General features: G+C 54.6%; 1 protein-coding gene across 1 annotated transcript in view; it reads right to left on the bottom strand.

The window, feature by feature from the left end:
• Window positions 1-1,442: 1,442 nt before the first annotated feature.
• Window positions 1,443-24,040, bottom strand: part of LOC122372181 — a 54,198-nt gene continuing 31,600 nt past the window's right edge. The window contains exons 2-5 of the mRNA XM_043349080.1: window positions 23,769-23,843; window positions 6,450-6,655; window positions 3,571-3,706; window positions 1,443-1,744 (exon numbers count right to left, since the gene is read on the bottom strand). Coding sequence (XP_043205015.1) covers window positions 1,458-1,744; window positions 3,571-3,706; window positions 6,450-6,655; window positions 23,769-23,829 — 690 coding nt within the window. The 5' untranslated portion in view covers window positions 23,830-23,843 and the 3' untranslated portion in view covers window positions 1,443-1,457. The remainder of the gene's footprint in view (window positions 1,745-3,570; window positions 3,707-6,449; window positions 6,656-23,768; window positions 23,844-24,040) is intronic.

The raw sequence follows: 24,040 nt of genomic DNA, 5'->3' as shown, positions 1-24,040 counted from the left end.
ATTTTAATTCTTTTATCATTAAATGTTGAGCCTTGCTGGCTTTGGAAAAGCTACCGTGGCGGGCTAAATGTTACATTTCGGGACAAAAACATGTTATGCATTGACATTCTCTGTCGACTGGAGCCCACAATTTTATGTCGACAGCGACGAACAGTTTTATGCACCCATTGAACGCCTGAAAGATTATCGATCTACAAAACCCGCGTCGCATACCTTTCTGTAACTTGCAAAAGGCTTGTTTTTCATTCCAACTAAAAACGGAAAACAGAACAGCAGCCTTTGCGTTTCAAACAGTTTAGTAGCATCATCTAAAGATATGAACACTTCAAGCATAAGAAAGTTAAGTCAAAGTGATTCCAACACGAAACAATTTAGCCACTACACAGTACACAGTCATGTGCCACTACACGGCACATGACATTGCATACATATTTACATCAAAGGCGTTCTTTGTTTCATCTCCGTTATTATTTTCCTTCTCTTTTCAAGTTTGCTTTCCTGTAAAGGCTGCTCCATTGTCCTACACATACTAATTACTCAGTTTGTAGTAGTGCAAAATCTTTTTTTGTGATATTTGTAGGCGTATCATAGGTTTATAGCATATCTCTGTGCTGCCTTCTTTGGTGTGAGCGAGTTAACTCTAAACATTTCCCGTAGCCCGCTGAAGCGCTGGTTTGGGAGCTAAGGGCGGTCTTTGACTTACCTTGTCAGGCTGAACTCCCATAATTATCGGACACTACTGGAAGTTAATAAGTCAGTACATTCTGAACTAGATACATAGGTAAACGCAATCTGATTAAATGTTGATTATTATGTTACCAACCTACCCTGTTTTAATTGTTAGCCACGTTTTAGTTTATACTTCATCTGAACGTTTGTGAGCGATGGAAACACTCCATGACAATTAAACAAAACGTGCATGATTTATGAGACGTAAAACAAAACAGGTAAAGGCCCTGAAACCAATTCAAAACACAAACATAAATTTGAAGCATCTTGTACGTCACGAGAATGCATGCCACCACTGCATCATGACCAACATTAAGCATGCTAAAAGCGTTGTGAGACCCTTCAGGATTGCGTCTAATTTGACCACCAAGGGTTGTACCCATATGGTTGTATTCTGCACAGTTACCTGACATATATAACTCACTTTTATTGAACGTTTTCGGATAGCATTGGATTTATCGTTGTTGTCCTATCATCATTTCTATCGACAGGTAGATAGGCATTTATAAATCTGCTGTCAAGCGTTCTTCGTTCAAAGATTCAATGGAAAGTTCAAAAACTTCAATGCAATAAAGAGCCGCAAGATTCGTAGAATAACACCAATTAGAAGAGTTAGTAGGTTTAGTCCCTCTATTAGTTGGCAAATATAAATCCATTTAGTAGGTTTAGTGCCTCTATTAGTTGGCAAATATAAATCCATTCAGCAGTTACATCGTTAGCCCCCACTACTAAAATATTACAATCCAGTTAATCCCCTGCCCCCGTAACTCCAAGCTGTCCCGGTAGCCGGAGTCGTTCGCCTGATCTTGGAGACGTCTCACAACGCGAACCAAACCAGAGCGGAACGAAACCGTGCGTGTCGCGTCACGTACCCTACTTACGGGCTCCTCGTTGACGTACCAGTGCAGCTTGACCGGCGGGTACGACCGGTACGAGGAGCAGTTGAGCTTCATCACCTCGCCCACACGGTAGCTGGGCAGGTGGCCACGGATCGACGGTACAGCGTCCGGCAGGTCTGCGGCGGAGAACAGAGGGGAGGTTCGAGTATATCAGAGGTCAGAGGTCAATAGTCAGTCACCGTGTGAGGGTCAAATGGGTCGGGGGTGATAGCTGTCGTAGATCGGGAGTGAGTTTGCAATGCCGGGAAAATGATTCGTCAGATATTTTTTTATAGAAATTACGCAGCTTCATCAGAACGGAGCAGACAGAAGCCTCATTCGCAAAGTTATGACTTATGCAGACGAATCTTATGTCGTCATCAAGCATATCGTCAGCTGAAACTGGGAAGACAACTGACTCATTATTGCACACTTTGAGCGTCTGTGAGGCGTTTATAGTCACGCCTTTGTTGATGACAACTCTGCAGATCTGCAAATCAGCCCTTTCTTCACAACCCGTCGTTCGGGCTGACAAGAACAGGCGATAGATAGGGCTCCATCCCCTCAGCCTTCTGAGAATCAGCGGTGGTCAGCACCCTCCCCCGTGGAGAGGGTCGTGTAAAGGCCAGTAGCAGCCCCGCCGCGGCCGGCTCGTAAGACGACATCAGACGGCCGCCCGCCGGCGCCGATCACTTCTGAGTCAAAGGCGCGCCACTGATCGTCCACTCGGCGGCGGTGCGCCACAACCGTCACAAATCGCTAATCCGCAATAACGCGCCGCCGCCGACCGTCGTCTCTCGCCGCCGCCGACGGAGAGACGACGGGACGGGCCGACGGGCCGACGTCCGACGGCGCTCCTAAACTGCCCCCGGCTTTGTGTGGCGACTAATGCGGGCTGCCGTCGACCGTCGTCCGGCACCAGATGGTATCACCAGATGGGTGGACGTACGTGCGCCCAGCGAAGGAGGGGAGGCGATCACGACAGGCGACACATCGGCTCACTGAAAAGAAATCGCCGGCAGCGAGCCCGCCCTCAGAAAACGGAGGCTAAATCGTCAACGAGGCGTCGTCGGTCCTTCAGTCTCAACTCAGGTATAAATATAGCGCACGGCACGAGCAAGATCAAGAGCAAAAATAGCGGCCGCCCGGCCACACACGTGCGGCCGGCGGAGACACACGCCACTCCTTTGAAGTGGACGGGACACGTAACTCAGCCGGTCACGGCCGAGGGCGGCGGCCGGCCGACCGCGACCGAGCCGCACGGGCCGCGGCGCAGTGGAGAGCCTTCCGCGAACGGGCGCCTCCCGCGAGTGCGGTTAGCGCCGCATCCACCGGGGCCTGCGGACCGGGACACAGCTGCTGGGCCGGCTCAGAGCGGGCCATCCGTCTGGCCGGCCGGCCCGCCCCCGTCTGCATGCGCCGGCCGCGCCGCAGTTCGCTGAACACTCCCGGCGGAGGTGTTAGCTCCGTGTTCATTTCTCATACCTGACGACTCACATTACTTGAAGGCAGTCCTGTCATGCGCTGCTGCCGCGGCTGACTTTGAAGTAAAACAGCGCCGGGGAATTCTTATGGAGTGGAATATAACACCTGCTCACGTCGGTCACCACAAAGAAGAGCTGCACTTGGGAGCGGGCTCATCAGTGTTCAGCTATTCCAAAGGTCCCACCAAGCAAGGCGAAACATTGAATATCTCTGTTGGAGTCGAAATAACACACACAAATACATGAACTAGCGCTAATGGTGCATTTAATGGGATATAGTATGGAAAACTGGTTTGCTCCTTTTCTGAAACTGCATATGACAGGTTAGGTCCCAATGGCTCAGACAAAAACGTCATGTGTTCACGTCAAAAGAGATCGAGATTAAAAAAGCTTATATATTTTTGATTTTCAACTTCGGCAAACATCCACTGACCAACTACAGCAATGCAGCGCAAAGAACACTCTTCTGTGTCACTTACCGACTACCTGCACGTCCTTTGCCTTCTGCACGGTCCAGAAGAAGGGCGCACCGGAGGTGACCTCGCAGCGGTACGATCCGGCCGCGTCCAGGTCCACCTGGTTCAGGTAGAGGTCGTGCTCGTTGGACTGCGCCGTCTGCCGGGGACACGAGACAAGAGTAAGTGGGGGAGAGGGAGAAAGAGAGAAGGGACCAAAAGAGGAAGGCGTCTCTCTTTTTCTCTCTCTTTGAAAGCGGGTGGAAGAGGAAGGTGTCAGACCCTTTCAGTCTGGAGGTGGTAACATAAAACAGCATGCTAGCAATGACAAAGTGAGGCAATATATTTTTGGACAAAATAAAGAATTTATATGCCTTTGAAAAGATGCTGTGCTGGTGGAGAGGGCTATTTTGATTATTTTCAATCATTACCATGGAAAAATTGTCGACTCGCAAAAACTGTCCCATATCCGATGTCCGATGTCTCAGCTCTTACGAGCAATTATTACAATAACTACCAACTAATGGCCAATTGGATGCGTCCCGATAAGTAGCCATGGTAACCGATCCTCAGAGACCGCCGTTTTTGCCGCTCTTTCCGACAGCCAACACCTGAGCACGTAAGAGCTACGTGTGGAGCTAACGATGCCAGATAACCTGTCGGTAACAAGGTCCATTACAGCTCTGATCCCTCATTAGCCGCGCCAGTTTCGCCGCAGTCATCATCAGCTGCGGCGGATCCGGCGCAGAGCTTACAGAATGTATCTGTTCGTGTCGCAGTGGCCGCTAACGCAGCCACAAGACTCAGTGAACAGTTGCATTCTTACAGATGGATAAAGCCGCAAATAAGTAGTTCCAATTTCAATATATAGGGAAGGATCAGAATTACCAATCAACGGTCATGCAACGTAACAATCGCAGTAAATACGGAAAGTGAATAAATAGATCTTCATCCAAGTATGCCGTCCAAGTATGATAGATCTTCATCCTAGTACCTATCCAAGTAGCACCCAAGTATGCCGTAATTAGCTTGGAGCTACAACTCGAGGTAAGTAAGATCAAACATGAATAGATCCATATCTAACGCCCTCGTTGACATTAGTCGTCCGAAAAATTCCTCTTCATTTGGTCTATTGACAAACCTGTTTCATGGTTGATTGTATCTCACACTACCTGTGTGATCGTGATGCGAAATGAATCAAATTCGAATACCTATTCAATGTGCAGAATACCACCTATCATTCTGCGAACTACATAAGAAGACCGTTCATGAGCTTCCATGGGCCTACAGCACTTCAGGAGGCCAGGGAGGCCTAGAATGACATCACCTCCTCCTCCACCCACCCCCTTCCCCCTGCCGACCTCGGAAACTGACATGAACCATCCGCCCCACCCCCCTCAGCCTCCATCCCCGGGCACCCATCAGCGCTGGACGTGGCAGCGCTGAGTTGAGCTTGCCACCTCTGCGGCCACCTCAGCTGACAGACGTATGCGCCAGGCTGACAGACGGATACGCCATGCGTACGGAGGCTGCTGCGCACTGGCGTGCTGTCGTGACAGGCGATAGGGTGACGGTCGATCGGTGTGACCTCATCGTGGCGAAATGTGCGCCAGACGACTAATGGCGCAACGTGCGTTGAGCGACATCAGTTAACCCGCGCGGGGCTGGGGTCTCCAGCCGAACGCGCGGGGCTGGGGGGGGGGGTAAATTTTACCCCCCCTGTTATCTCCCGAACTAATGGTCCGATTTGGAAAATTCAAACGCCAATCGAAAGCTCTCATCACGAACTACTAAAAACATGTACTTAATTTAAAGTTTGAGGTCAAGGTCAAGGTCAGGTCAAGGGTACAAATTGCAAGTTTCTACAGTATCGGCCTTGCACCGTAGTTGCCGAAGAATGGAGTCATGGACTGAGACTGATCGCCCAAAACGTGTTCTTAGGCTACCAAGACAATATTCGTTGCATACAATATCATTCAGAGGTCAAGGTCAAGGTCAGGTCAGGTCAGGTCAGGTCACCAAAAAACAAAATATAGAAAAGGGCATGTGCGACACATGTTTTATGGGTCATTTTACTCATAGAATTCAATAGGCACACTCAATAAGTGATATGGACCACCTCTGGATGAATTTCAGGTCGAGGTCAGGTCAAGGTCAGGTCAAGTGAGGTCAAATTTTGAAGTTGGTTGTTAAGGCCTAAAAAGGTGTCTATCTGATGCAGTTTTTCACGGCGAATCGAATGGTGCTATTTTTGTTTCCGTACGAGGTCTAGAACTTCCAAAAAAGTCATTTTTCAAAAATTTTGTGTGTCGTGACGTCATAAAATTTTGAATAACTCCCACATTTTTGAACCGATTCTTCTAAAATTTGGTATGTAGGTGCACATAGACCACTTCTCTGACATATATTCCGGTTTTTTTGATAGACTCAAAATTTTGGATTTTATAATGATTTTCCCAAAAAAGTCAGTTTTTTGAAAAAAATTAGGCCAAAATCCAAAATTTTCAAAAAACCGAGATAGGCATTTGATAGACAAAGTAAAATTACGTATAACCTTTTTTGTTACGTCTTGATTCCTTTAAAAATGAAGATGTTAGCGGCGTTTGAACTTTTGCCGTTTTTGAGGCGAAAATGGCGAACATGACGTCACTAAAACGTCAATTTCTCAAAACTTTTCCGACGGATTTCGCTCAAATTTTCAGGGAACGTGTCAAATTGATGTAAGAAAAGGTACTGAAAGTTTGGCGGCGCTGCGCGCCGCCGTTTTTGAGATATCGCAAAAATTCGCGAGGGGGGGTAAAATTTACCCCCCCCAGCCCCGCGCGGGTTAAATGAACTGCATATAGGTATGGTTCAAAAGACTACCATACCTATAAAGAAAGAAAAAATCAGTTCAAACTCACATTGACGACGAATCCATCCACGGGGAATGTGATGACTGGCTGCAGCGAGCCCGGCTTGTATCGGTAAAACTCGCGCGAGTTTTTGTACCACTTGACCGAGTAGATCTGCTCGTCCTGGGCGCTGTAGTCGCAGCGCAGGTGACCCGTGTGACCTCGCACGACGTACGGCGGAACGATGACGTCATTCATCACCAGCGCCACGCAGGCTGCAACAGACACAGAGTGACGTCATTAAAACACACAGACATACACGTCTAGGAACTATATTAGTTATACCTACATACTAAACTGATATGTGTTTTCTAAGCATGTGCCTGTCATTTCTGTGTTAAAGATAATTTAAGTTCCGTATCAGTTATACATGTCAACTCGCATGTCATATGGAAGTTAGATTAGCTGAAAATAAATGACACCCAAATATAAGGAACGCATATCCGTCGATGCTAAATCGCGGCGATGATGAGACCTGGAATTCTGATGAGGTCAGCACATTGCTCAATGAGACCCGCGCGGACGACTGCGTCGCGGCTCTGCGTCTGCCCTGTGAGGCGATGACCTCAGGAGACGGGGCGACGACTGGCCGTTACATGACAGAGTACACACGGCCGGTGTTTTCCTCGGCAGTAACCGGCACAGTTAGTGCCGTCACGATGGGCCGTTTTTACTGCCGGGGACACTGCGCTGACGGGCTCTGGTCAGCTCGTAACGAGCCCCATGATGCCACGCACTGGTCCAGGGGGTATGGCTCGACCACGCTGTCTGAGTCAGGTCCGGAGAGTTCACAGAACGGGCGGCTACACCAAGAGCTGTGCACAGGACCGGAAGGCCAGCTCGTCCACCCACTGCCAGAGGACTGTGGAGCACCACGGTGAACACCTGCACTATGACACAGGGAGTGCGGTGTCGAGTTAGAACCACCGTATGTTGCTTCACTGTGATATCATCAGATGGCGTGGCAGATAGCATCACCCTCTCCTACAACAACCGAGGAACAGTGAGTAGTTTGACAAAATACACTTTGCCTATACCTGACATATGCCTATGCCTTAAATATACATTATGCCTTACCTATGCCTTACATATACCTGCCTTACATACAACTTAGTGCTCCAGCAAGCGAGGGACAGTGAGTTCGAACAACCAGACGCCGGGCGCAGACCACCATTTCCGGCTATAACGCAATGAGTGCTTGTGATTCACAATCAGTGCTTGTTAGTTGTCACTGCTGTGGCGGCGAGCGAGACGCTCGAAGCTCGCCAAATCGGAGCGCTCCACGTGCCGAGTGAGACACGCAGATCGGGCTGAATGCGCAGGGAATGGGAGTTTGAGAAGTAGGAAGACATGTGGTTAGTCATCGCTAATGCTGCTTCTAATCGCGGGCGCCCGAACGAGCAGACCAAGTCAAAACATTTCACCTCTTCGATGGCTTAGTTAAATCTTCCATGATTGATTGCGGCTTTGACTAGAGATATAGACGTAAGCCAGAGATTGCCCAGCCGCGGCTGCTGCCCAGCTGTTCTCACCTCCTCACAAAATATCACCAGCTGCATCACATCAAACTGAATCTATCTGATACAGCGTGACACATGATTGGCAACCGGCCTGCTAAAAAGGTCACCACACACTTACCCCTCTGTCCTTTTGGCATGACAGTGGCACCCACCGGCCTACTATCCTCTGTGGGACACGCTACCCCTCCCCACGCTCCCTGCCCTCCTGTCGGTGCCACCCCCGATCCATCTCTCTCCGGTGCGGCCGAGGCGGCAGACGCGCTGACACAGCCGCTCCAGTCTGTCCCACTCACACTCCCACACGCAGACGGTCGACCCGAACGGCCGTGTTGACCTGACCAGGACCGGTGCTGGTCCCGGAGTGATCCCGCGCCGGAGGGGCTGCCGGACAGCCGTAAAAACGGGCGGACCGGCCCTGTGGGATCTGAACGGCACGAGCGGGGCGAGCGGCTCAGTTCGGCTGACCTCAGCGAGTCCCATTCGGTAGGAGGAAACACTGCGCACGATTTTGAGGTTTGCTGGGGGATAAATGACAAGAGGGTTCTTTCATCAGGTATCGAATATGAAAACCTGCGTCAGATGAGTTTGATTTCACCAAACATATCCATTTGTGCTCGTTCCTGTTCTTCTGCATGCTCACCCCTGCGCGTTTCTGTTCATCACTGTTCACTGCGCATTCACCCCTGTTCACCCATGCCCCACTCCGCTCATGTCTGTTTCACCTCGTGACAAAAACGGCGCACAGACACACAGGCCGGTCGAGGGGGTTGACGCTGCTGGCGTAAAAACGCCCCCGGCGACTTGCCCACTCGGGGATCGGAGCGAACAAAAATGGCCGCGGTGCCGAGTGACGGCCGTCAGTTCAAGTCTCTCCAGATACACCGGGTGGTCTCTGACGGAGCCCAGACCGACTGGGGTGCAATTCAGGAGGGGTGAGCACGGGCCGCCGCCGACGATCCCAGCATTTCAGAGATTACTACCAGAACACCAACGAGATCGGGTAGCAGATATCGTGATTCGCGGCCCACGAATCGTGGGCTTCGGTATGATCGATTTTAGCAGGAGGCACGCTACTTTTACAAATATCACACATATTGGGGATAAGTGATTCAATTTATTATCCTCAAATCATTGTAATTCACAGACGACCGATAAAAAGGCTAGAAAGTAATTTTTCCGGAAAATTCTGAGTTGCAGCAGCTCTGAGCCAGGTCGGTATTTCACCAGCTCGTTTCCGTTCCCTGTTTACCTAGGGCCGGCGGCGCGGCCGGTTTTATTTTGTCGTCTGCTGCCGGCGGCACCGCGGTTCGTGCCGGCGGCACCGTGCCGTCAGCTCTCGTCAGTGACGCTCGGCCGCGCCCCGTGGTCCGCCGTGCAGCCGCGGAGCCTCATTAACGGGGCCGGGCACGCCACGGAGGCGGCCTGCGACTCTCCAGACACCGGCACTCCCCGGCAGCGACCAGGTGCCGCCGGCGCACCCCGGGGCATCGCCCGCCGCCCCCTCCAACCTGAGGCGACCGGTGAGCACGTGACTCGGACGCCTGAGGGGCGCCCTCGAGCCATGGACTCGAAACTTATTCCTTACCAACTCAAGACAACATTGAGTCTCATCATAGCCTCTTTCTAAGGAGCGTCCAGTAGTTTTTTGGTTTTTTACATAAAAAGTTTTAGATGTAATCCAATATCTATTGCATTATAATTAGTGTAATGAATGAATTAATTAAAAACAATGAAGCGCAGCCGCTGGATTTTCATATATCAGACTGTGTCCAAATATGCCAATCTAAAATTCAAGAATTTCGGCTGGGAATCTGAGGCTCAGAAGCCGACATATCGTAGACTGGTGAAGATGGCGGTGAAACACGCCAGTACAGCCCATATATTCGATAATACTCGTGCAGCCGCCAACCAATGGTCTGTTAAACAGCCAGTTTCAGGAAGCGGCTAACTGTCGTCAGGTGCGGCTGGCAGGGGCGGATCCAGGAAAACTCCAAGGGGAGGGTCATGAATCGAAGTGGTGCCCCTACCTATAGGGGAGAGTGGGGCAAAGCGGCCACCCTAACGTTTCTAACGATGCCGACGCTTGATTTTTAAACTTGGAAAGATTCTTTCTATACCAATGTGATCCCTATTAAATTGTCTTTTATTCCAACTGCGTTTCATTTCCAAAGGCGTTCACATATGGGAGATATTGACAAAACTTTAAGCCTATAGCATATTGGCCACTTTGCCCCATCCCTGAGGCAAAGCGGCCACTGGCGACTTCTCAAGTCCCGATATGAGAAACAGAATAGTTGCCTCATGCACGACTAGGGTATTTGATGGTGACAAGGTTTAAGGGAAGATTGATGTTTACTTTGTTATCTTCCCGCCTATTGCTAAACAAAGAAAGAATTTTCTTGGAAAAACATTTAATTGCATAATTTGGTAACTCATGTAACCAAAAAGTGGCCAAGATGAATGCATGACGACACATTTGAATATAAATAATGTTTTTATCCAGATGGAAACAACTTATGGCCAATTGGGGGCTGGCCACTTTGCCCCGGCCGCTTTGCCCCGCGCATACCGTCCGAGACAAAAATATTCCAGCTCAGCTATTAGTGGGGTAAAAAGCATTAAAATTGGTAGAAGGCATTTACGATAACCACGCAATGCATGGACAAAAACGCTTATAAAAATTCCAAACGGTTATGGAATAAAATAACATTTAAAAATTGTAAACATAATTGGTAACCTGGCAAGAAATGCTTTTCCGTGTTTCACAGAACAATGGCGATGGGCCTGAAACCCCGGTCTGGCTCATTCGAACGACCGCAAAGAAAAGTATAATTGGAAATCATAAATTGGAACTGACGCCAGCTGTGGAGGGCTAAAACGATGGATGGCCGCTTTGCCCCGGGTGGCCGCTTTGCCCCACTCTCCCCTACCCAAAATTAAAAACTCAACGGATTTCGTCCACTTCATTTTGGTGGTGCCCCCATTTTCAGTTTTTTTATTTTTATTTTTTATTTTTAGTCAGTATCTTAACTCTTAGCCACAACCACATTTACCAATTGTAAGCAAGTATATATGAATGTGCTATGTGTATATATGTTGTGGACGCTGAGTAGTGAGTACTTACCAGGAACGTTATCAGGTAAGCAAATCGTTGTCAGTCCGACGAACTTGACCCTGGCGTCTAAAGGGTCTGTCCTTGACACTTCAGGCTTGTCAGGGGCACCTACGGCCTTGTAGGGGCGCCACAGGTCCGCCAGGGGCACCACAGGCCTGCCAGGAAGCAGGGGCACCGCAGGTCTAGCAAGTATACACGGCAGGCCTGTCAGGGGCACAACGGGCCTGTTGGGCCCATGAGCACCCCTAGGGGCAGGGGCGCCACAGTCCTTCCAGGGGCACCCCAGGCCTGTGAGGGGCACCAGCGGCCTAGCAAGGGCACCAGTCAACACAGGCCTGCCAGGGGCACCACAGACCTGCCAGGGGCACCAGAGGCCTGCCAGGAGCACCACCGACCTCGCAGGGGTAACTTGGGCCTGTCAGGGCCCAGGGGCACCACGGGCCTGTCGAGAGGCACTTCAGGCTTTTCAGGGGCACCATAGTCCTCTCCGGGCGCAGGGGTAGCAGGGGCACCAGAGGCCTGCCAGGGGCACTACAGGCCTAGCAAGGGCACCACTGGTCTATCAGGGGCACCACGAGCCTGTCATAGCCAGGCATCTCAGGCTTGTCAAGGCCCAGGGGCACCACAGGTCTGTGAGGGGCACCAGCGACTTAGCAGGGGCACCAGTCAACACAGGTCTGCCAGGGGCGCCACAGACCTGCCAGGGGCACCACAGACCTGCCAGGGGCACCAGAGGTCTGCCAGGGGCACCACCGGCCTCGCAGGGGCACCTTGGGCCTGTCAGGGGCACCACGGGCCTGCCGAGGGGCACTTCAGACTTTTCAGGGGTACCAGAGGTCTGCCAGGGGCACCAGTGGCCTAGCAAGGGCACCAGAGGCCTGCCAGGGGCACCACAGGCCTAACAAGGGCACCACGGGCCTGTCAGGGGCACCTCAGGCTTGTCAGGGCCCAGGGACACCACAGTCCTTCCAAGGGCACCGCAAGCCTGTCAGGGGCACCAGAGGCCTGCCAGGGGCACCACAGGCCTAGCAAGGGCACCACTGGCCTGTCAGGGGCACCTCAGGCTTGTCAGGGCCCAGGGGCACCACAGTCCTTCCAGGGGCATTACAAGCCTGTCAGGGGCACCAGAGGCCTAGCAAGGGCACTACAGGCCTGCCATGGACACCACAGGCCTGCCAGGGGCACCACCGGCCTTGCAGGGGCGCCTCAGGCCTGTCAGGGGCACCACGTGCCTGCCGGGGACACTTCAGGCTTGTCAGGGGCGTTACAGTCCTGTCAGGGCCCAGGGGCACCAGGCCCGTGGTGTCCCTGCTAGGCCTGTGGTGCCCCTGGCGGTCCTGTGGTGCCCCTGTCAGGACTGTGATACCCCTGATAGGCCGGTGGTGCCCCTGGCAGGTCTTTGGGCCCCCGGGCCTCAAGGGGGGGGGGCCATGACCCATGTGACCCCCCCCTTGGATCCGCCCCTGGCGGCTGGGTGATATTTCAGGGCAGCCGTTTTCACTGACAAGTTACTGTTGTTGCCAACCCCGCAAAAAGTCGGCGATTTCGGCATATCACAGTGAACGTCAGCCTCAGTGTGACGTCACCAGTTGCTAGTGTGACGTCATACAAAGCTCAGGGCCGATTACGAAACAGAACCCGCGCGGCCGTCACCCGCAAAATCAGTCGAATGTTCAAAGCTTCCGCTGCGATGCACACCGGTCGAGCTTGAAGCATATTTTTAATAATCGTTAAACGCCGCCCTCCAGCGGAATCATTAGGGCTCCAGACATGCCTTCTGTACGACGACAGCGCTGCAGCCGCGGTTCGCTGAGTGTTCACATAATTAGGCTCTGAATAAACAGAGGACGTGGGGGGGGGGGGGGGGCGCCGCGGACGGCAGTGCCCAGCGCCCGACTGAATACTGGCGATTGAGAGCGTGTCGACGATGATCGCACCGTCGTCGACAGACAGGAGGCGATATGGAACGGATTGCGAGACGCCACAGCCAGGCTGCAATGGTTCAATGATAGAATTCAATGATTTGCCACCTGCGTGCTATAATTTTCAAAAACACGTCTCACTGTAGCGTGACGCAAGGATGAATGTGAGCCGTATAAGTGTGAGTCAGCTTCAGCGTCGAGCTGTGAACCGGTGACCCAGCGTTGGTCATAGCCGCCGGCATCTGATGCCGGCAGGGCCGAGTTACACCCTGCAAGTAGCTGGGCCGGGCATGACGTATGGGAGCATGATTGGCTGGTTATGATGTGAGATATATGACGTATGACAGCGCGATTGGTTGGTGATGATGTGAGATGTGTGTCTGCGAGCTGTGGATGTGCCAGGAGGGGGATTGTGAGTTCAGTTGGCTGGAAGGTGTAGAGGAGAGCAGAATAGATCTTCTTCTTGTGCTGGACGGTGACTTTTAAGTCAGTACGACAAGCTATTTCGGCCTTCTCGACTAAGTGTTGTGATTATGTCTGACGTAGAAGAGGGCAGTGGTGCACCGGTAGCTGGTACCAATACCATGGAACCAGAGTTTCCTGCGCCTGCATTCGATCTGCGGGCAATACCGGAGTTCGACGGCAGCGGTGACGTCGTCAGATGGCTGGAGCAGGCGACACAGCTGTGTGCCCTGCGTCGTGTGTCACTGGCCGCTGTCATACCCACACGCCTGAGGGACCAGGCGTACGAGGTGTGGGCCACCCTCTCCTCCACCGAGCAGCGGGATGCTGCAATCGTCCGCCAAAAACTGCATCGTGCATTTGCATTGGGACCCGACGCGGCTATGTATGAGCTGTATCACCGACGTCTACAACCGGGCGAGTCTGTGGATGCCTACCTGGGATCAGTCAAGCGGCTGATATCCCTCATAGGTTCAGTGTCCAACGAAGTGATGACGACGCACTTCCTGCAAGGTCTGCCGCCGGAGATGCGGCTAACAGTACGTAACAGTGCTGGAGATGAAACTCTCTCCTTGGAGCGAGCCGTCGCCGTCGCTAGGTCAACGTTGGCGATGGCGGCCAGGGAGAGAGCGACTGCATCGGTGGCTGTCGTCCAGCCGCCGCCATCATATGTACAGCAGCAGCGGGGAGCCAGAGGGACGGGTCGCCGTCCACCACTGCGGTGTTGGACCTGTAACCAGGTAGGCCACATCGCCCGGCTCTGCCCAAACGGGCACGGCGACGGCGCTACATCAGCGCCACGGGCTCCGCCGTCGCCAGCTGCCGCAGTGACCCAAGAGCCCCCATCATCGACATCAATGTAAATGGGCGCAAGTGCCGAGCACTCGTCGACACAGGGTGCAGCGAGACAGTGGTGTGGAAGGGCATGGTGTCCTGCTGGGAGCGGAGTGACGCCAGCTTGGTCGCTGTCAACGACAGCCCGGTGCTGTGCTGTGGGCGGGCTGTGGTCAGCCTTGGAGTGCGCGGGGCGACAGTGAGTGTGCGGGCGGTCGTCGTACCGGCCCGGTTGCTGGGCGTAGACGTGTTGCTGGGCATGACCGGCATTGACGCCCTGCAGGGCGTGAGTGTAAGTGGAGGATCCGTTCGCTTCGGGAGCGACAACCCAGTTGCGAGCGTCGACACGGCTGCTGTGGTGCAGCGTGAGGCCCCGCCGGAGCGGGAGGTGTGTCGAGCGGTCGACACGGCTGCTGTGGTGCAGCGTGAGGCCCCGCCGGAGCGGGAGGTGTGTCGAGCGGTTGACACGGCTGCTGTGGTGCAGCGTGAGGTCCCGCCGGAGCGGGAGGTGTGTCGAGCGGTCGACACGGCTACTGTGGTGCAGCGTGAGGCCCCGCCGGAGCGGGAGGTGTGTCGTGCGGTCGACACGGCTGCTGTGGTGCAGCGTGAGGTCCCGCCGGAGCGGGAGGTGTGTCGAGCGGTCGACACGGAGCCGGAGCTAAGGATTGACGAGACTGACTTCACGGCTGTGTTCGATGATGTGTGGACAGTCCGTTGGAAATGGGCCGGTGGCGTGGCTCCGCCCCCGCTTGGAAACTCGATAGCTCAGTACGGTGTGCCGAGTTGTGCGCGTGAAAAATTCGATGCAGAGCTGGCGCTGTGGATTAGTGAGGGCTGGCTGCGCGAATACGATGAGACGATGTACGGTCCCGCACAGGGATTGATCCCGTTGATGGTGGTTACTCAGGCAGCGAAGGACAAGGTGCGGCCGGTGTTAGATTATCGGGAACTCAATCAACACCTGACACGTCACACAGCCGACGCTGACGTCTGCGTGGAAGAGCTGCGAAGGTGGCGACGTCACGGACGCCGGGTCGCTGTCCTGGATCTGAAGAAAGCTTTTCTTCAGCTTCGTGTGGACCCGGCCCTGTGGCCGTACCAGACAGTCATCGTGCAAGGGCGGCGGTACTGCCTGACCAGGGTCGGCTTTGGGCTCAGTATCGCGCCTCTGATCATGAAGGCTGTGGTCAGGAAGGTGCTCGCACAGAGCCCCGGGTTGGCAGAGGCAGTGCTGCCTTACGCCGATGATCTGCTGGTCAACGAAGCGGTGGTCTCGGCTGATGAGGTTGCCGAGCACTTCGCTCGATTCGGGCTCACATGCAAGCCGCCGGAGCGGGTCGCGACCGGTGCACGTATGCTGGGCCTTCGTGTCGCCGAGAGCGACGGGCCGGCACTCCAGTGGAGTAGGGACGGGGAGTCACCAACGCAGGCTCCACCCGTGCTAACGCGGCGATCTGTCTTCGCGTGGGCCGGCCAGCTGACATCTCATGTGCCGGTCGCAGGCTGGCTGCGGCCGGCCGCTGCATGGATGAAGCGGACTGCCAACCGCCTCAGCCCGGACTGGGACACTCCGATCGTCAGCGAGGAACTACAACGTGAGGTGGATGAGGTGTCACGGCGGTTTCGAGCATGTGACCCGGCACGCGGCCAGTGGTGTGTGACAGGGACGAGCGTCGTGGTGTGGACCGACGCCAGCTCCATCGCCCGCGGTGTCGTGCTCACTGACCCTGACACGGGCGCCATCATCGAGGACGCGTCCTGGCTGCGTGCCGAATCGGAGAGGGACGTGCACATCAATATCTCAGAACTGGATGCCGCTCTCAACGGTGTCAACCTGGCGGTAGCATGGGGCTTCCGTCGCCTGACGCTCCGGACAGACTCGGTGACGGTGCACCGCTGGCTGAGTGACGCGCTGTCGGGTAAGGCAAGGCTGCGAACCAAGGCGCAGTCCGAAATGCTTATCCGACGGCGCGTGGCTGTTTTCCGTCAGCTCGTCATCGAGTACGAACTGGAGGTCACTATCGAGCTGGTCGCGTCAGCGGTCAACCGTGCTGATGAGGTGACGCGGGTGCCCAACGCCTGGCTGCAGACTGCCGACCAGCCAACCACTGATTCGTCCAAAGCACAACCGGTGGCTGTCGCTGCCATCACAAGTGCCTCAGCGAGTGACATCCGCACCATCCACGAAAACATCGGTCACCAAGGAGTGAGGAGAACGTTGTGGTACGCCCGACGTGAGCTGGGGGTGAGGCGGGTGTCAAAACCAGCTGTGCGAGACGTGGTCAGACGATGCCAGACGTGTGCCTCGATTGACCCGGCGCCGGAGCGCTGGCCCGGTGGGTCACTCGGAACAGAACGCACGTGGGATCGCCTGGCCATGGATGTCACCCACGTGCACGGCCACCCATACCTGACGCTGGTGGACTGCGGGCCGTCGAGGTACGCCATATGGCGACGGCTTCGCCGGGCAGGAGCTCTGGAGATTGTGAGTGAGCTGGAGAACGTGTTTCTAGAGCGTGGAGCCCCGGCGGAAATACTCACGGACAATGCGACAGAGTTCCGTGGCCGGGTCATGTTAGCGTTCGCGGCTCGCTGGGACGTATCCATCCGGTTCCGCGCTGCCTACGAGCCCGGCGGGAACGGCATCGTCGAGCGCCATCATCGTACCATCAAAGTGATGGTGGCCCGGCAGTCCTGCTCCGTTGCTGAAGCAGTCCATCGATACAACGTGACACCGAAGGATGGCAGTGACCCGGCCACAGCTCCAATCAACGGGGTGCTTCGACACCCTGGCCGAGACGTTGACGTGACGCCCCGCAGAACCTCAGACGAGCCTGGTGACGCCCTGCCGCTGAAGAAACCCGGTGTATACCAGGTAGGGGACAAGGTGTGGGTTTGGCGGCGGGGCGACCGATGTTTTGTAAAGTCAGACGAGGGTATTGTGACAGGCGTCGTTTCGGCCCAGACAATCGAAGTCGATAATGTCCCACGACATGTGCGAAACCTCCGACATCGGTTGACCGTCCCTGAATGTCCGAGGCCAGGGGCTCTGCGAGCGCCAACGGTGGAGTGGTCTGATGACAGCGAGTGTGATGGCGTGTGTGTGTCGCCAGCTCCGAGTGATGTGACGGAGTCGGACACGCGGCCGCCCAGCGTCGCTCAGTCCCCGGACCCCGATCCACCGACCGGGTCCGATGTGTCCGCAGACGAGAGTGAAACGTTCGTGCCTGCGACGCTGCGGCGTGGTACGCGTGTTCGAAGAGAGCCGGAAAGATATGGCGATGGTGTGCCAGAGGATGTAGTTGATGCGTTGATTGAATGACATGTAACATGTAGAGTAATGTGGTTCTTCAGAACCAGGGGGTGATGTAGCGTGACGCAAGGATGAATGTGAGCCGTATAAGTGTGAGTCAGCTTCAGCGTCGAGCTGTGAACCGGTGACCCAGCGTTGGTCATAGCCGCCGGCATCTGATGCCGGCAGGGCCGAGTTACACCCTGCAAGTAGCTGGGCCGGGCATGACGTATGGGAGCATGATTGGCTGGTTATGATGTGAGATGTGTGTCTGCGAGCTGTGGATGTGCCAGGAGGGGGATTGTGAGTTCAGTTGGCTGGAAGGTGTAGAGGAGAGCAGAATAGATCTTCTTCTTGTGCTGGACGGTGACTTTTAAGTCAGTACGACACTCACAATTGATAGAAATAGTTCGGTGAAACGAACAAAATGCGCAACCCACAGCTCTGGTCTCCGGTCTTTATGATTTGGCTCGTGAGACCAAGGAAGCCTCGATGCCTACCAAGTCACCAATGACCAGCCAGTCCGACTCTGACATCACTGGCTGGTAGTGTCAGTCCAGTGCCCACCCGTCTAGTCCATCAAGTCCCGTCCAGTCCCATGCCGTCCAGTCCAGTCTCGTTCCGTCTTGTCCGGGGTCTTCTGTGGCATGTCCGGTCCATACCCAATACCCATCCATACAGGCCCTTCAGTCTCCCTCCGTCCCTCCGTCCCATCCCGTCCAGTCCCGTTCAGTCCTGTACCACCAGTCCAGTCCAGTCCAGTGAACTGTTTACCGCTGTGGACTGGCCAGCAGCGCCGATAGCCCCAGCGCCTCTCCGAAATAAACATATGAGTAAGGTCAACACTGGGAACGTTCCAGACACCCTACAGCAGACACACTCCGGCCAACTTCGTCGAAGAACACCAGTAAACAGGGCCGAGGCCAGGCGGCCGGCCGGGTCGGGTGGGTCGGGCAGGGTCGAACCGTCCATCCGGAGCTCTTCATACGACTAAGCACTACTCATATATTTCGCCGGCCGGCAGGAAGCATAAAACACGGCGGGGCGCGCACTGTGCGCCGGCGGACACGAAGAGTTATGTTTGGGTACTGAGTGGTGCGATTTACGGCCTTATTGCTCGGCCGGTGCTCACCATCTGGCACCTGTCATCGGTGGCTCGACGGCACAACGCCCACGACGGACGGCGACGACGCTGACAGCCGGTCACGTGACCGATCGGAGGGGGGGGGGGCACAGGTCGGCAGTGAAGGGCTGGCGTCAGTGCAGTGAGGGGCGCGAAAGGCGCTGTGTAGACGAATATTTCACGGCTGCCATCTACAAATCCCACAATCAGCATGGCGACTTAAAATTGTGAAAATCATCGCTGGAATAAACGAGGCTTGATAACCCCATTTTGGTTTATTGGATCTCTTTCGAATCTGCTAACTCACTATGTGAAATGGCGGCGCCATGCATCATCAACATAGATCATATTTCTTCATTTCTCTAAGCAGTTTCCTTCTGCTTATTATATTCATTCTCTCTGACAATTTATATTTAGGTAGCATTCAGAAAAATCAACATTCAGTTGGGTGTCGCACGTAACCGCCTGCAGTGGCGCCGTAGTGTGTCCTCAGGCTGGACTGAAGCACCACTACATGCGTGGCAGCCTCCGCGCTTAGATAAACAAACCTCGCGCCGCCTCAGGCGCAGAGACGAGCCAGCAGAATGTGCGTCCGACCGCGAGCATATGTACGACGCCCAGACGCTGCGGTTTCAATATACCCCGCCCAGACGCTGTGGTTTCAATGTGAACTCTGGCGTCCCTCTGCAGCAGCAGCTTCTTGTGAACTAGCCCACAACGTGCCGAGATAATTCATATTTGGTTAGGATTCCAGCTGGAAGATAGGCTCTTGAGCTTCCGAACGCAAAAACAAATACCAAATGTATATGATCCGATTGGATCGCGATCATCCCTGTCGATCATTCCACGTCGGGACCTCTTCTGCCGTTCATTCTGGGCAGCCGCGCAGTGGGTAGGCTGTGCCGCAGCACAGTGTTGTTTAGCGGCACAGCATCGGATGGACGGCAGGCGGCAGCGGCACCTGAGCCGGCCGGACCGCCGCGCGGGCGGGCTGGCCGGCTGCTCTGAGACGGAGAGACGGACCGGCGGCCGTCGTCTGCGCTTAGAGGATACTGTTCTGCAGAGTCTGCCACAGTCGGTGCGGCAGACCCTCGCGCCCCTTCTTTAAAAAATGCGGCTTCGTCTTGCGTTATTTACTCGGAACATAGCTGTTCTCAACATTGAAGTCACATTTTGGCTAACAAGGCATAATTACGTGAAATTTATTCAGCATGCCTATTCTTGAGCACCCAACTTTGACCTGAAAACCTATGAGATATGCGAAAAAATTTCAGTGGTGATTAAATACTCCTATTCTGTGAAGCACCAGTCAACCACCGAGGTCGCAGACCGCGGCCAGGGTTCCCAGGAGCGTGTGTATCCACAGTCAGCAGGCCTGCCTAATGACGCCGCCGCTCGCAGATGGATGAAGCCACGTCTCCCAGAACGCCCAGTACACCACCATGTCGCAACCGGTTTCGCAATCTGCACGGGCACGCGACAGAGCTCCCGTTTTCATTGACAGCCTTTGACGGTGACATCAGCCGGCCATTCGTTCACCCGCCCACAGGCCTCCTCCCCACAGGGTGGCCGAGCCGGGCCGTCCCCGGGGCTCAGCGTCACTGCCAGCCCCGCACAGACGACTCTGTTTTCCAGCGATGAATCTTCGTCAGTGGCCGTCTGCGTGGCGTCAGGTGGTCACGTGACCCGGACCAGCGGCTCCCCGGGAGGGTGACTGTGCGGTCACGTGACCGGTCTGGCGGCATTGCGGCTGCCCTGGGAGTCTAACTGCGCGTGGTGAGAGGTAGTGACGCCGGCACAGAGCGGCGGTCTACAGTGTCACACACGCACGCGTGGAACAGAGGGGTGGGGTTCTCACTCCCCACCGCCGTCTGTTGCCTGTCCCCACGGAGGGAGCGGGGGGGGGGGAGAGCGACACGGGGACAATGCCGCTCGACTCCGCTCGCCCGTGTCGCGAGGGACGCGACACGTAAAACGAGCCCGTGATATGACGCCGGCCGGTTTTTCTGGAGATCTCAAGTCGGAAAAGAGGCCAGAGGAGTGGCATATTTACAGGAAAAACAGCGCCAATGGATCGCGGCCATTAATTTCAGAGCGGCGAGCCGGAGGTCACAAAGCAGCAGTGGTGCAGCACGATGCGCTTGCCAGCCACTGAGGCTTGAGGAAGCGCGGTTGCAGGAACGAATTTGCAGGCAGTTGGCGGTCGTTTGTTCACGTAATGGTGACTGACGTTAAACACGGCCAGCTGTCCGGCCATTGTCCGCGCCTCCTGCTTCCTTGAAGTGGTCTCCATCGAAATTAAATGAGCCATATTGAGGAAAATGTTCTTTTTTAGTTATAACGGTGCCGAGGGAAACACAAATAAAGGAAAATGCAATGTGATTATAACCGGATGCTTTGTGTTAAAGTGAGTTATCGTTTGTTGATATGTGCGAGTGATCTGCAGATCATTTTCTAAGATCATTTCCAGACATTTTGCGTCATAAATGATGTTGTTGCCGCACCATGTCAATGTGCTAGTAAGGGTTTGTATGTACCTAATTGGTTCACTGTAACATGACTGAAGTGATTTCATTGATTAGACCATATGACCATAAACATAGCTCAGAAACATGACGCTTTATGCGGGCTCTGGCTAGTGTTGTCTTGACATAAGTACTAATCACTGGAGCCAACAAAGAAATTCACACCGATCGTGCATTTAACAGATAAACTCACGCATGCCTGGCTGAAACAGTATCTGTCATTCGCCAATGATAATATACTAACTCATGAATACATGTAATGTCCTATTACGACGAATGTAGCCACCTGCGTAGTTGCATTAGGCAGCCTTGATTTAATGAACATAAATAGATTTGAGTTCAGTGTGTCTCATTGAAGAACAGTGCATCCATGAAATGACGGTAACCAAAAGAATGTGGTAACTGATGCATTTTCAGTATGACAGAAATAAAGACGTCAGGGAGGGAACTCAGCAGACGTTTGGTCTGGTAAATGCAAAATAAATTGATTCGCAAGTAGCTGAAAAGCTCAGCACCACCAATCCCGTCTAATTTTACTCGCGCTCTGCTCCTCGGTGGCGCTGTTGGCAGCGTTATCACCCCTCTCTGCGACAGGTCATCGCAATGACTCTCCGTAATGAAAGGAACACATACGGCCGAGCTCTCCACACCCGTAATTCGGCGGCTAATTTAGCCGGCAGCGAGAGCGACCTAATTAACCCTACCACAACTCAGCTGACCCCGGAAGGAAACTGAATCAGCGCTGCGAGGGCGCCACGCGATACAACTCACCCGAGGTGGTATTTACAGAAAATAAATCACACAGCGTGGGCAGACATCAATCGGACCTGTCTTATACCGCCTCCGCGTGACGGGTGGTGCCGTCAGCGATAACTGCCTCGCGCTGATCTTTGGTGCACTCTCAGTCTGCACTGCACTTGACGACCGTGTGTTGTGACACGGATATCGCTCTCCAGACGTAAGCCGGAAACGAATGATTGGTGACTAATGGGTGCTGTTCGCTGCGGACTCTGAGGAAGGCCGCTCAAAGCTCAGAAGGCAGTATCCGTTTCCACCTCAGTCTCAGTTTTGTAGTCTTCATCTTGGTTTCAGTTTTCAGTCATTCTCAGTCTCAGTCTTTATCTCTGTCTTAGTCACAGCTCCACTTTTCAGCCTCATTTCGAGTCTTCTGGCCTATGACTTTCGACCGATGACGTGCACGCATCGATATCGACTGAAAAACGTCAGTGGAAGCCTTGAGTGGCCTCACTGGAAAACCCCGTAATACTACCACGTCCTAGGTACCACAGCGCACCCTTCTCCATCTGCCAACCTCCACAGACGAGCTAGTGCAGAGATTCTGTCTCTAGGAAGCGCTGTGTCATCCGACCCATCAGTCGGCGCCCGCGGCGCTCGGCGGGGCGCCCGGGGCTCACTGGGGCGCGTCACGGCGCCCCGGGACGGCCAGCACGTAATGGCGCCCAATTAATACCTTTGACGTGTGGTGGGCAGACAGCGGCACCCCCGGCGGTGCTCTGCGGAGGGGGAGGAGAGAGGAGGGGGGTGGGCGATGGCGCCGGAGCGGTCGACCGGGCGACGATGGCAGGGCATTCGACTTGTGGCGCACTGCAGTCGCTGCCGCCGCCGCTGTCGGCGTGTCGGCAGCGGCGAGCCATGCGGCGGGGGGGGGGGGGGGGGGTCACGGACAAATGGCGACGGAGAGCTGGGGGGGGGGGGAGACCGCAGGACCACGTGGCCCGGTCCCCGTGGGGCGTGACGTCACAAAACGGCCATCAGCTGACTGGTGCTTGCGGACACGTGACAGCGACACAGTGGGACCGGTGAGATGAAAGAAAAACTGGATCGTACTCCTGTGCTAGGCTTGCGAAATGCTAGTTTTCAAACTTCGAGAATAATACTTTGGCCGAGTTCTACCGAACAAGTCAGTGGCAACTTCAGTAACAGGCAAGAACTATCTAATTCAGTAATAAAACAATGCTCCTATTTGCGAGCGATCCTTCCAAATCATCAGATCAAACACAATCGATGCAAAACATTCCGGTATAGATTGATTAGATTGATAACATCTAACATAGCATTCACGTGCCAGGCGAGCCTCTCGAACTTGCAATGGAAATGCTGCACACCTCCGATCCACTGGTGGTCCGCCGAGGGGCTCGGGTCGCGCGTAACTTACGTCTGTTTTAATGAGCGGAACATCGATCGTAGAAACGTGCCCCTGGGGTTTAGACGGTGCCGGCATACATACTCAGCACAGGTGAGGTCTACCGGGAGTGAGGGGGGGGGGGGGCGAGAGGAGGGCTGCTGCGGGAGCGCTCCGCTCCACAGTTTGTCACCACTATACAGGAGCTGGCGGACATGTCGGACCGGTCTGACAGACACACCGAGTGGCGGCCGATCCCGGCGGCGCCGGTGCCGTTTGCACGGCTCCGTGCCGTGCTGACAGGTCCATCCTCTGCGGCGCCGAGGACCGCTCCGAGGCGGCTCCGACAACAAACAGCTAACGCCGCTGTACCCACTGACGTCATCACTCACCGGGGACCAGTGACGTCACCAGCAGCAGGCCGGCGAGCCGGACGGGTGGCTGGGGCGGCATGGCGGCGGCGGCGGCTGAAACGAGGAGGTGGCGGGTCAGAGCTGGCGGCCGTATCCGTCACACGTCTGTCGTCTCCGTCACAGGAGGGGGGGCGAGGAGGGGGTGGGGCGGGCCAAATGTCAGCCCGAGCGTGTTGTTGCAGGTGCGCCGGGGAGAAGGGTCGCCGAAGGAGGAGGTAGGGTGCCGCACCCACTGATCCGGATGTGGGAGG

The sequence above is a fragment of the Amphibalanus amphitrite genome, unplaced genomic scaffold (assembly GCF_019059575.1).
Source record: "Amphibalanus amphitrite isolate SeventyFive unplaced genomic scaffold, NRLGWU_Aamphi_draft 001326F_arrow, whole genome shotgun sequence".
Lineage (NCBI taxonomy): Eukaryota > Metazoa > Arthropoda > Thecostraca > Balanomorpha > Balanidae > Amphibalanus > Amphibalanus amphitrite.
The sequence above is the reverse complement of the archived record's forward strand: the minus strand, read 5'-3'. Positions and strand labels throughout refer to the sequence as shown.